Here is a 12,829-nt window from a genome sequence, read left to right as displayed (position 1 = left end):
CTGCATCATGGGAATCGGGCAGAGCACTGTCGTTGCCAGCCCACAACCAATAACAATGAAATAATGGCATTGCCATATTTACTGAGCTCTTCCATGGTACCAGGCACTGTCCCCAGCACGCAGATGTATTTATCTACTTAAGGCTCACAACAACCCTAGAAAGTAGGGGCTATGGCAAGCCCCTTTTTACACAGGGGGAGCCGACGCACAGACATGGTTCCATAGCTAGGGGGTGCTGGTTGGGCCTGCACCCTTAACCAGTGCCCCAAGCTTCCCTGGGTAGGCAAAAATGGGGACCTGAGCCCATATTCCTAAGGGCAAGTGCCCAGGCTACTCTGGAAGTGGCGTTGGCAGCAGCCAGGCTCATGGCTTCTGAGGGTGGAGCTGCCAGACCTGGATGGAGTTGCTGCCCCTACCTACTATGGCACTGAGCAGGTGAATAGGCCCCACCTCTACACAGTGCTCCTTGGCTTACCCGGCACTGGCCCTCTGCTTTCCCGCACTTCCTGCACAGCGGGCACTCAGGCCGCTCTTTACAGATCAGGAAACAGGCAGAGCAGAAAGGTGACACAGAAGTAAGGGCAGGCTGAAACTCACTAGGCTTCACTGACAGCCAGACCAAGGCCCATGAGTCTATATGTCTTCTGTCCATCCATCCCCTCTCTGGTTTCCAAAGCTTCCACCACTTTCACACAGTAGCCCAGTCCCTGGGGGGCCCTGTACTGGGTTCCAGGCAGCTGGACATGAACATGCACAGCCCTTCTGATTACCACCTGGTGCTTGAGAGGCAGCCTCTCCGCACTCCAAGGAGCCCAGCACCCTGTGCTGAGAGAGGGTCAGGGGATGCTGGGGCATGTTCAGGGAGGTGGCACCCCTCCCCAGGCGTCTGGCTTCTTCGAGAGGGGCTGGCCCTGAATTTTCATCTGCCCTTGTGAGTGGTCAAGTGTGTGCACTCAGATAGGCAGAGGGGGCTGGGCTCATTTCTCCTCCCAGCTCATCCAACCTCCAACTCTGCGATTAGCTTAGAGCCAGCAGGACTGTACTAATATTAACCCACCTCCCTGAGCTCACACCCAACCTCAGGGCTCCTTCTCATCATCCTCGGGGACTTGTAACAAACAAGCGTTTCAGGAGGTCTTCCCTCCCTGATGATGTTCTTCTGGACATTTTCAGTTAAAAACAAAATGCTTCATATCACATGTGAAACAGACTCCAAGCTCCTTTCCTAACAGGGTCTGCGGACCCTGTACCCTCCTTCCAAGCTGTCAGCATGCTTGCTCCAACCCTCGAAATTCTCTTTCTGTTCTTTGTGCCAAGATCTCTCTCCTCTCAAAAGACCTCACACTTGCTGTTCCCCTGCCTAGAACACCCTTCCCAGGAGCTTCTCATTATGTAGGTCTCCACTCCGACTTCACCTCCACAGGGGCCCCCTCTGAATCCCCACCTAATAGAGCACCCAGCCAAGACTGCTCTGCCATCTTCTTGTTTGCCTATGTGGCCTCATGTCCCTCACCAGGAGATCAGGAACAAGGACACCATGCCTACCACATGTCCCTGCCACCCAGAACCCTATAGGCACAGGAAGAGGTTCAGCGAAACTTCTCCCTCTTTCTAGGAAGCTAGAATTTTCCAGTTAAAGGGATAGAAGTGACCCATGGAGCTCCACCCCAACATACAAATGGGAACTGAGGCATGGCGAGGGGATATGTGGCACCAGACACCAGCAACGGTAGCAAAGCCGGGAGCACACCCTAGCCTAGCGCATCGTCCTCAGACACCCCCTCTACCTCAAACATCATCATTTGTGGGGTCTTCCCAGAGACATAAAACCTAAGTGCTGGGAGCACGTGACTCTGGGCAGGTCAGGGATGGGTCTGAAGGGGCGGGAGGGTGGAGACAGCAGGTCAGGCGACAGATCAGGGGTAAGGCCTGCAGACCTGTCCTCACCTGTGCACTCGCCTTCCTCAAGAGTGTAGCCCGGCTGGCAGGTGAGAGCCTTGTGGCAGCGGAAGGAGCCTACTGTGTTCACGCAGTGCTCACCCCGGCTGCACGTGTGCAAGTCCGTCACACACTCGTTGATGTCTGCAGGGAGAGTGATGCCATCAGAGGCTGCATACAGGGTGCTTCCCAGGTGGTTGCTGAGCGCAGCCAGCACTGCCCTCAAGGTGCTCACTACCCAGAGTAGTACAGTGCTGACATCCACCTGTCTAGGCATCCATTCATTGGACAGAGATATACTGAGTACCTGCCAAGTACCAACAAGCACTGTTCTTGGCACCAGGGGTTCATTTCATGGTGAACAAGACAGACGAACAGGCCATCCTAGGGACACTCAAAAAGTGGAGGCCCAATGGCTGAGTAAGCAGACGTGTAATAGGAAGGGCAGTCAGGAGCACTGTGGGTGAAGGAGAGGAGGAGTGCTGAGGGCGGGTGGGCACACACCACATTAAGTAGGAGGTCAGGGGAGGGTCCTCAAAGAAGAGGATATTAGAGCAAGCATTTGAAGAAGTGACAGAATGAGGCCAGCAAATATTCTAGGTAGAGGGGACAGCCAATGCCTGGGCCCTGAAGAGGCCTGCAAGGCAGGCCCAAGGGCCAGCCAGGAGGGGTGTCCTGCAGGGTAGAGAACAGTATTAGGGGATGTGGAAGGGGGTAGGAGCTGGCTGGATGTGAATACTCCAAGGATGAAAATGGAAGCTGTTAGGAGATGCTGGACTGCCATCCATGGAGGCAAGGAAAAGCAGTCGGTTCTGAAAAATATAGTGAAGATGGGACCGACAGGATCCACCAGTACCTGAGATAAGGTGAGAGAAAAAGAGGAGCCAAGAGGTCTCAAAAGCTTGCTGGTCAAGCAGGTGACAGGTGAGCACTAGCAGCTGGGACAGGGGGGCAGGAAAAGCAGGCTCACAGGGGAAGGTCGGGAGCCCTGTGGCCACAGTGAATTTGAGTCAAGAGGCAGCTGGAGACACACTTCTGAGTTCACTGAAGGGGTCTACATAAAGGTACTAATCTGAGAGCAGGAAGCTGCTGGGCTCATCTGGGGGGACAGGGCATAGAAGGAAGAGGCCAAGGACTGACTCCCAGATGAGCAGTGGGGATGGGAGAGAGAAGCAGCAGCAACGAGGGTGAGGGCGAGGGACTGTGGAGAGTTCTCAACTCTGGCATCACCGCAGATCTGGTGCGAGGACACACGGACACATGGCAGTGCCGGCCTGCAAGCTGTGCCTGGTGGGGGCAGTCACTCACTGATTGTCATTCCTGGACACACATTCACTAGTGCCTGTTCTGCGATGCTAGGTCAAGGTGGTCAAGTGGGAGTGTCACCACAGCCCCTGCCTTCAAGGAACTGTCAGCCTGGCAGGGCAGACAGGAAAGGCAGGGTGGTGACTCGGGAGGAAAGCTGTCTCCAGGCCCAGGACAGAGCACCATCTCCTCGGGGCCAAACTGTAAGTCTCTGCTCAGGAGGAGCAACATCTGAGCCTAGTCCACAAGGATGACGGAACCAGGTGGAGAGGAGGGAGGCAGGGCTGTGGGCAAAGAGACTCTCCCAAACTCACAGGTGAAACACATGGTTAAGGCCAGGCCAACCCTGGTTTGGATGGGGATGGGGTAGGAAAAGAGAGAGTTCTGGGTCAGTGGCTTCCAAGGAAGGCTTGGTTGGCAAAATAAGAACTTCTGATTTGCAGGCTGGATTAACAAAGGGAGACATATTCCCAGGACCCTAGAGACACCGGAGCCCAGGAGCCAAGACAGGAGCCAAGATCCTGGGAGGAATCATGGTGTGAACAGCAGCAGACACCTCTGACTGAGGCTTGCCCGGCATCAGGCAGTACACAGGAGCTGCCATTCTGCCAACAGGTCTCCCAGAGGGGGTGTGGCTGGACCAAAGCCACACAGCCTGCACAGGCAGCGGGCAGCGGCAAGAACAGATCCCTAAGGGCCCAGCCCAGAACTGTGCCCTTTCTCCTGCTGTGGGCTAGGCCCCAGAGTTGGCGACTGCTCCCCTCCCATCTTCCCAAAGCCCAGCCCACCTTGGACACTTTTCCCAGGAGTCCAGACCGTTCTTAAAGGGCAAGGCACAAAAGGCAAACAGCAAGACACAGGGGAGTGCTCACAGAGGTCACATGTCCATTAGAGGGCCTCTGGACTTGGCACCACCCAACACTGTCCTACTTTACCTCTAGTGATGGAAAACTCACTACCTGAGCAGGCTGCCTCAGTATAACACATGTACTGAATCACAATAATGACATCAAACACTTGTAAATTCTATACATTTAATCTCCCAGTGACCCTTTGAGGTGGGTGCTATTACTATCTCATTTCACAGGTGAGAAAACTGAGGCTCAGAGAGGTTAAATGACATGTCTAAGGTCTTATAACTAGAAAGTGGCAGAGCCAGGGCTTGAACCCAGGCAGTCTGGCTGCAGCAGACACACTCTTCATCTGGGCACCAGTTTCCCATCTCCCAGCTTGGGCTAACAAACATGCCTGGAGCTAACAAGTGAACTGCAGAAGATACAAGTATACATTTGTGGATGAAGAATGATGGAAAGAATCATTGTAACAGATAAGATGAGCATGTGAGTGTATGAGGAGGACAAAGAAGAGACCCTGAGAAGGATGAGTAAGGAGAGAAGAGATGAGTGAAAATGTGCACTCATAAACTTGATAAATGAAATGCACCTTTGCTCCTTTAATCCCAGAGCCTGCTTTCTGGCTGCCCAGGAACTCTTTCAGCACATGGTCTCTTCTCCAGGCCACTAGCGGAGCTGTACCCCTCGCCATGGCAAGAAGGCAGGCATCCTGAGAGGGGTGCTGGCAGGCTTGGGACCCGCCTTCCCAGACACACACACACACACACACACACACACACACACACACAGCCCAGACAGGAAGAACTGCCCAACTGCTGGCAAGCACATGGAGGGCACATGTTGTGCCAATGGCTGGAGGCCAGGGCAAACATGTCTGCAGTGGCTGCACAGCCCAGCACCACGGCCTATCAGTCCAGCAGCAGAGGTGCGAGGGAACAGACATGTTCAGCCTGGACATGGTCCCAAAACACACAGACGACGGACTGGGCTCTGGACATGTGCCCTGATCGCACCTGCACTGTTCCTACCACCACACCTTTGTGCGAGTTGTTCCTTCCACCAGCAAGTCCTAGCCGTCCTTGGAGGCAGGTACAAACAGGAGGCATGTGCAGACCCACAGATAGGATGGCCTCTCCCTTGGCCTGTCTCTTCCGTAGCACATCCCAGTCTGTCCAAGTCCCTGTGACTTCGGGTCTATGACGTTTCCTCCAGATATGGGTCAACATCAAGTCCACCCACCTCGCTGGCCACAGAGTACACTGGGAGCCCCAGCGCCCAGCTACACAGGCACCGTCAGGCAGGCAGGACAGGCTGTTACCAAGCACCATGAGCAGACCAGGAACGGGGCACCAGCCCTACCCAGTCCTCCAAGCTCTGAGGTTAGAGGGAAGGAAACAGTCTCAGAGGAGAGCCCCACGGCTCATGGTAACACAGCAAATGAACACTAAGCTGGTGTGCAAAGCTGGTCTTTCAGATCCAGCTTCATCCATTCACCTCTGGAGCGGAGTCTGGATACATCTAAGGGCAATCTCAGCAGCTGCCATCACGTGGTCACTATGCCCAGCCTCCGCTGCACCACACACACAGGTAATACAACCTCTGAGGAGGATCGGGGCCCTCAGTGCCTTCTTTTTAGAGATGAGCCGAGTGAGGCTTGGAAAATGGAAGTCATTTATCCAAGGCCAGAGGGATACTAGAGGGTCTTGCTTCATACCTAGGCCTCTGCCTCTAGGCCTCACACACTCTCTCCTGCTGCCCACAGGTCTGACCTCCTTGTTCCAGTGATCCAGCCAAGTCATATTAGAGTTTTCTGACTCTCAGGCAGGTCCTTAAGGAAAGCAGCCTCCCACAGGCGTCGGTGGAGAAACAGGACAGGACACCAGGACACGCAGGACATGACATGGGGAGCCAGCTGTGCTGAGAGCTCAAGTGCAGAGGGCAGGCCCTGGAGCGTGTGATGGGCTTGGTGGCGCAGAGCGGCAGCAGGGGCTCTCGCTTACCCACGCACTTCCTGTGCACGTTGAGGATAAAGCCCTGGGCACAGAGCACTGTGTGGTTGACACAGTAGAAGGATCCCAGGGTGTTCACACAGAACTGTCGCCGGCTACAATCGTGAGCACCCAGCAGGCACTCGTCTCGGTCTAGTGACAGCCGCAGAAGGAAAAACAGAAGGGCCATTAGAGGGCATAGCCTGTCACGGAGCATCCAGTCACAGACGGGGAAGCTGAGGCCTAGAGAGGGGCGGCACAGCTGGGGACCTCCCAGCCCATCAGTGGTACCTCTGGGCCAATGGTCGGCAAACTTATTAGTCAACAGCCAAATATCAACAGTACAACGATTGAAATTTCTTTTGAGAGCCAAATTTTTTAAACTTAAACTATATAGGTAGGTACATTGCTATTAACTTAATTAGGGTACTCCTAAGGCTTAGGAAGAGCCACACTCAAGGGGCCAAAGAGCTGCATGTGGCTCGTGAGCCGCAGTTTGCCAACCACGGCTCTGGGCTTTGGGTCCAAGTCTGAGTTTGTACAGTCAAAGCTGGAATCCCAGTAAGGACAGGTGGCAAGGTCAGGGTCAGAAAGGGTAAGCAGCCTGCCTGCAAACTGTCGAAGTGGGCAGATGCCGTTTGTCTGCCCCCACATCCTGGAGGTGCTCACCTCCACAGGCAGCCTGGGGGCCACACAAGCAGGGGCTGCAAACTCAAGTGCTCAGAGGTCAGGCTGGCAACATAATGGGAGGAGGAGCCAGAGGAGGCTCTGCAGGCACTGCAGGGCCTGTGCTCTTTTCAGAGGGACCGAGCTGTGGGCCCCTAGTAGGCAGTTTTTACAAAGTTTCAAGAGAAAACGGAAATCTGGACATTTTTAAAAATTCTTGAGGTTTTCATGGTTGGGAACTCATTTGATTATTTTAAATAGGATAGAGCCCAGCAGGACTCCCCTGCTGGCTAAAGCTGCACCCTCAGAATGCCTGTCTGCAACCTCTGGCCTGGAACCCACAGCCTTTATTGCCAGGGACTGCAGAGGAGGGAGATCTGGAGAGATGCAGACACTGGCCTGCAGCCTGGCCAGACCCAAGGGAATCCCAGCCCAGGAGAGATACTTCCTGGCTTCAAGACCCCAAGAGATGGGGAACAAAGCCCAGAGGGCACCTGAGATCTGATCCTACCACCTGAGATCAAGGCTTGCCAGTCATCACCATGCTGTGTGCCCTGGGCATGTCTCCTGTCCTCTCTGGGCACTGGATGGTTTTCATACACATCTCAGCCGAGGGCCTAGATATGGGTTTCCACTTCTGGCAGGGATGTGGGCATTTTCCTGGACAGACTTAGTCCTGGTACCCCTGAAACCCACCAGGGAAACCTCTCCTGAACTTGAACCTGAACTGAAGTGTATGTTAGACCATGTGCCTGCTCCATGTCTGTCCTGACTCCAGACATGAAGAGGTGCAGTCTTGAGGCCTCTCAGGTTGTTCCCAAGGCACCATTCACTGTGGAAACCACCAAGCAGGTGTTGGGCCCAATGCCCCATCTCACAGGAGGAGGGCCGGCTGACAGAGGCCCCACTGAGACAAGATCCAGACCAGCAGGGTCAAAGGCATGAAAGAGACATGCTTTTGGAACCTCTTCAAACCCTTTGTTCATGGCAGAGGTAGCTAATTGTCACCAACATCCACTGTCCCCTCCTTGCTTTCAGTAACAGAACTGAGTACGCGCCATCCATTTGGGACTCTTACTCCCTAGTCTTGCCCCCTATCAGAGGCAAATGGGAGGGGTGAATACCACTTCCAGGTCCTGCCCTACAGTAATTGGATGTGCACTCCCTCTCTACACCCATGGCTGGAACAGGGACAATGTGGTCAGAATAGACTTTGGTCATGCAGACAGGCAACCTTCAAGGATAGGGCAGTTGGAGTGTGGTCCAGAGACCTGGTGATAAATACAAATTCTCAGGCCCCACACCAGACCTACTGGGTGAAGCTCTTGGGGATTCTACAGGACTCTCAGGATCCATCTGTCACCAGGCTTCCAGCTGGCTCAAGGGTGGGAAGCACTGCTCTAGAGAGCAGCAGACATGACAAAAGAGGTGTGGGGTCCTGGCCAATCTGTGTGTCCACCCCAGACTGCACAAACACCTGTGCATGGCGACATGAGAGGAATCTCTGGGTAAGCTATTTGGGGCTCTTCATCAATGCAGCCAAACCTGTTCCCTCACTAACCTTCCAAGTTTTAGATCCGGACCACCTCCCTCATTCTGTTTGTCCGATCTCCACCCTGGGGCCCTGACCACAGGAAACTCAGGTTGCATGGTACTCACCTTCACAGGACACACCATCCGCCATGATGGCATAGCCAGGAAAGCAGGAGCACATGGCTGTGTCTCCAATAATGCTGCACACCTGCTTGCAAGGCCCATTGTCTGAGAGGAAATGCACAGAAATCAGAGCAGGCTCATCACTTCTGACTCTAACCTACAGGCATAGGGACTGGGCGCCAAGGAGCCTCACTCCTGCCCCCTTTTCCAAGTTCACTGTTAAATTGGCTCATACCTCAGCTTGTGTCTGAGATAATGGACTAGATGTCCTGCCACCACCACCACCACTCAGACACCAAAGCTTCCCTCAAGAAACAGGGATGGGATTGAGGAGGAGGTAGAAAGAGAATACAGAGCAGATGCAGAGAGCAGGACCAAGAAAGAGAGGAGCAGAAAAAAGAGCTTTTACACATTATTATCTGCATAACAGTTCCACAAGCAAGAACGTATCCTCTCAATTTCACAGGAACTAAGACCAAAAAAGTAGCTAAATGGCTTGCTTAGGGTCACTTATAATCGCCCAGGCTGTCCTCTATTTCCATATCCTCTCTCACCCCGGCTGACCCTCCCCACAACTCTCACCTTCTCAACTACACTGAGTTCTGATAGGCAAGACCAACCAACCCCCCAAGCAGAAGCACCCCATCTTGCACATGGCCAGACCCACCCCCAGACACAATTTACCTTTGCAGGTGTTGGGTTGTGGCCGTGGTAGCAGGATGGTGTTGGGGGCTGCTAGGGAGGGTTCTGACCTCAGTGCAGACTCCTCTGCAGCCGCTGGCTGTGGGGAGCCATTGTCTGTCCCAGGCAGAGCAGATAGGAGGGAAGGTCTGTCTCACATCTTCAGCCAGAACACAGGCTCTAACAGGCCCCATGCCAGCACTTGACAGGAATTGCCTCATTTAAATCCTCCCCCACCCATTTCACAGGAGAGAAAACTGAGGCTCAGGGAGCAATGTACATTAGGTAGCAATCTCACTTTAGGTATGATATTTAGGACAGAGGAGGCAAGGAAGAAGAGGCGTGCATTTCTAGACTGACAAATCTATCCCTGGAAGCTGGCAGAGAGAAAGTCCTACCAGACCGGGGCGGTGGCAACCTCCTGGGCTGCCTATTGGGGCTTAACCACCATGGGCCCCACAATGGGGACACAGGTTAGGTTGATGGGAGTCTCTGTGGCTTGGGTCCTAGCTCTGCACCCGAACCCAAAGCAGGGCACTGGGGTGTATCCTGCAGACAGTTCTGGAGAGGAGCCTATCTGCCTGGCCTCACAAAGCCCACTGCCAGAGGCCCCCAGATCCTGCAGGTTCTAATATGTGGGGTGGAGGGAGAAGTACCCCGTAGTCCCCACTGCTGGAATGCCACAATGCCTGGCAAGACCAGCCCCGGCCCTGTCCCCGGACTACCCAGGTACTTACCTGGGCGGCAGGTACGGCCGTCATCCTGCAGTGAAAAGCCGGGAAAGCAGGCACAGTGGTAAGAGCCCACAGTGTTGATGCAGAGGTGCTGGCAAAGCTCCCCCGGGAGGAGCAGGCACTCATCCTGGTCATCACCGGGCAGGCTATTGGGCAGCTCAGTCTCCATGCCCAGTGACAGGGCCTCCCGGCTCCCCAACTGCACCTCTGAAACTGGGCAGGAGTCAGTGCTCATGATGGGAGCTGGGTTGGCCCCAGCAGGAGGCTGAGACTTCAGGCCCCCGAAAATCAGTGCAGCTCCTCATCAGAACTCTGCGTGCCCAGTTGAGGCAACGTGCATGGATGAAAGATGGGTGGATGGATGGATGAAGGATGGGTGGGTGGACAAACCTCAGCAATAAGAGTGAACCCATCAGAGCCAGGTCCACAAAAGCCCTCAGGAAGCTTTGGCTAAAGTGATAAATAGGATTCAGACCTCTGACCTCAGGGACATCAGGGAGGACAACACCTAGCAACAGAAAGGGCCCCGAACCTGGATTCCATCAGATTAAGATCTGAACCATCACTCGGGCTTTCCCAGCTGTGTCACTTTGAATAGCACTAGGTCTCTCCATGCCTTCCAGGCTGTGTTGGGGAGCCGGTGAGAGTGGGAGAGAATGTTTCTAGGGCCAAGTTGCCTTAGAAAGCTCTTGATATACAGTCATGGAAAAGGGAGAGGCCAGAAACCCCTCCACGCTCCATATCAGCCTGGGGCCCCAACTCTGTCTGCCAGCACCAGGCCACCAAGCCCCTCAAGGGAGCAACTGCATATGCTCACATCTGAAGAACATGTTTCATATTGAAGGCATTTACATTAAGCTCCGGCCCAATCAGGCCAGGCCTGGCACCTACAGGCGGGTCGTGATGGCTGATGTTCCAGCCCTATGACCCTGTGCCCAGCTCTGCTGGGCAAGCTGCTGGCCATGCTTCAGGGTTCGTGCTCAGCCTGCTTCCTCAGCACATTTCTCACAACAATTCCCCCAGCAGCGGTGATGCTGAAGCCTGGAGGTGCATACTAATTTCCACAAGGTCACCTGAGCAGGACTGGCAACCAGGTTTATCTGACCTGCCAGTTGTGTCCTCTGAGGCCCAGGTTACCCACCAGTTAGTCACTGAAGGAGAGAAACACGAACCTCTGGCTCTGGACCCTTCTTGGCCCTGTGTCTACCCTCTGACCCCTGAAGCTGGACTTCCTCCCAAATTTTACCTTGAATCAGGCTTATGGTTGCTACCCTGGCCTTCACACCCATGCTCACACAGCCCCTAGATCTAACCTCATCATGTGGCACTTCCTTGGACTGACCAGCCTTTGTGTCCATGCTGGCCGGTGAGGCTAGCCAGTCCTTCTGTCCTGTCAGCTTCCCCTGGCCTGGTCCACCCTCTATATGCTTGCCACTGCCCCACCCTGCTGGGAGACCCAGGTTTCTGTTGGGCCCACCATCACATCCAGCAAACTTTGTACCCACAGGATACAAGGTCTTCTCCCAGGAACTCCTGACTTTGGACAGCAGGCATCTAATTCCCATGGACAGCAGGCATCTAATTCCCATGGACAGCAGGCATCTAATTCCCATGCCCAGATTTCCACTGTTTTGCATTATCAAGACAGAGACCCAGGGATGACTAGGTCTGGTCAAATCCAGTACACCAGAGTCCAGGTCAAAAACAGGAGTCTACTGGTAGTCCCAACTATGCCAAGGACCCGATTTGCACAATCCTCATCTGGACTATGAAAACATAGTGACAGTAACAGGGTAAGGAACCACAAGCCCTTGATGAGCATCCTGCCATCCCTCCCCACAGGGAGTGATGTGGAGAGCAGAATCTGTGTCTGACAAAGTTTCCAAGAAGGCCCATGACTTGCTGAGGAGAACAGTGGAGCTGGGATTCCAACCAGTCTGCTGGACTCCAAGGGCCACACGTTAACCTTGATGCTAGGACCACCTCTGGGATTTTCATTCCCAATCCTTGAAGTGCCCAGGACGGACCCACAGGTGCCCCAGATAGTCCACACAGCTGCAGAAAAGGCTAGGCCAGTGCTTCTGGAACCTTCCTGGGCACTTGGTCCCTGGCTGGTCAAGGCAGAATGTATGAACATCTGCAGAAGTGGCCAGCCAGGGCTTTCATGGCACCAGCCCCAGGGCTGCAGGCCCAGCTCCACAAAGAACACCTGCTGCCTCACTGGCACCCTTGACTGGGCTCCTGCTGTCCCAGAGGCACAAAGAAGGCTAATGGCCCTGAGTCCAGGAGATAGTCTTAGACAGGGTGACAGAGGCTGAACCTGGCAGCTGAAACAATGATCACAGCACATGGAGGGCACATGAGGGAGGAGACCCCAGGGACGCTGAGGACTGGAAGCTCTAAGACCTGGCTCCTGACCCTCAGGCAGGAGCAAACGCAGGCTCCAGGGCCCACACTGGTACCTAGAACTCCCTTCTCCCCTCCCCCCCAATCTGCCCCCCCACACACACACACACTGGTCCCCCTATGGCTTCTGGGGACCAGTGCCAGGTAAGGATAGAAGGTAAGGGCACAGGTCTGATCAGCCCTCGGAGAACTCATGGTCTGGTGGTGAAGGGGGAGCTGCCAAACAAACCCATCATTCATTTAGTCATTTGCTAGTGACTCTTCTGGGACAAGCACAGGGCCAGGCACTGAGAATATAGACATAAAAGACAGTGCTAGCCTGAAGGGGCTGACCAGGCAGGTGGGGCAACATTTATAAATGCATTCTCCATACCAATTATACCCTGTTCCCTGAGGACACAAGAATGGCATAGGTGAGAGGAATGGAGGATAGATGAACAAAGGTAAGTGAATGATGGATACGTGAAAGATTTGGGGGTGGTGAATACATGAGCAGATGGACGGACAGACAGACGAATAAGATGGATGGAAAGACCAATGGACAGATGGATGGATGGATGGACAGACAGATGGGTAGGTGAACAGGTGGATAAGTAAATGA

The 12,829-nt window shown here is 54.1% G+C and overlaps 1 protein-coding gene across 6 annotated transcripts in view; it reads right to left on the bottom strand.

Annotated features, from left to right (window-relative positions):
* Positions 1-12,829, bottom strand: part of FBLN2 (fibulin 2) — a 109,125-nt gene that overhangs the window by 15,034 nt on the left and 81,262 nt on the right. For 4 of the 6 annotated variants that reach the window (XM_036349651.1, XM_036349653.1, XM_036349647.1 and 1 more), the window contains 5 exons: positions 9,826-10,035; positions 9,092-9,205; positions 8,411-8,512; positions 6,098-6,238; positions 1,948-2,082 (listed from right to left, as the gene is read on the bottom strand). In XM_036349651.1, coding sequence (XP_036205544.1) covers positions 1,948-2,082; positions 6,098-6,238; positions 8,411-8,512; positions 9,092-9,205; positions 9,826-10,035 — 702 coding nt within the window. The remainder of the gene's footprint in view (positions 1-1,947; positions 2,083-6,097; positions 6,239-8,410; positions 8,513-9,091; positions 9,206-9,825; positions 10,036-12,829) is intronic. The other 2 variants (XM_036349650.1, XM_036349652.1) reach the window with 2 other exon arrangements.

The sequence above is a fragment of the Myotis myotis genome, unplaced genomic scaffold, assembly GCF_014108235.1.
Source record: "Myotis myotis isolate mMyoMyo1 unplaced genomic scaffold, mMyoMyo1.p scaffold_m19_p_2, whole genome shotgun sequence".
Taxonomy (NCBI): Eukaryota; Metazoa; Chordata; class Mammalia; order Chiroptera; family Vespertilionidae; genus Myotis; species Myotis myotis.
The sequence above is the reverse complement of the archived record's forward strand: the minus strand, read 5'-3'. Positions and strand labels throughout refer to the sequence as shown.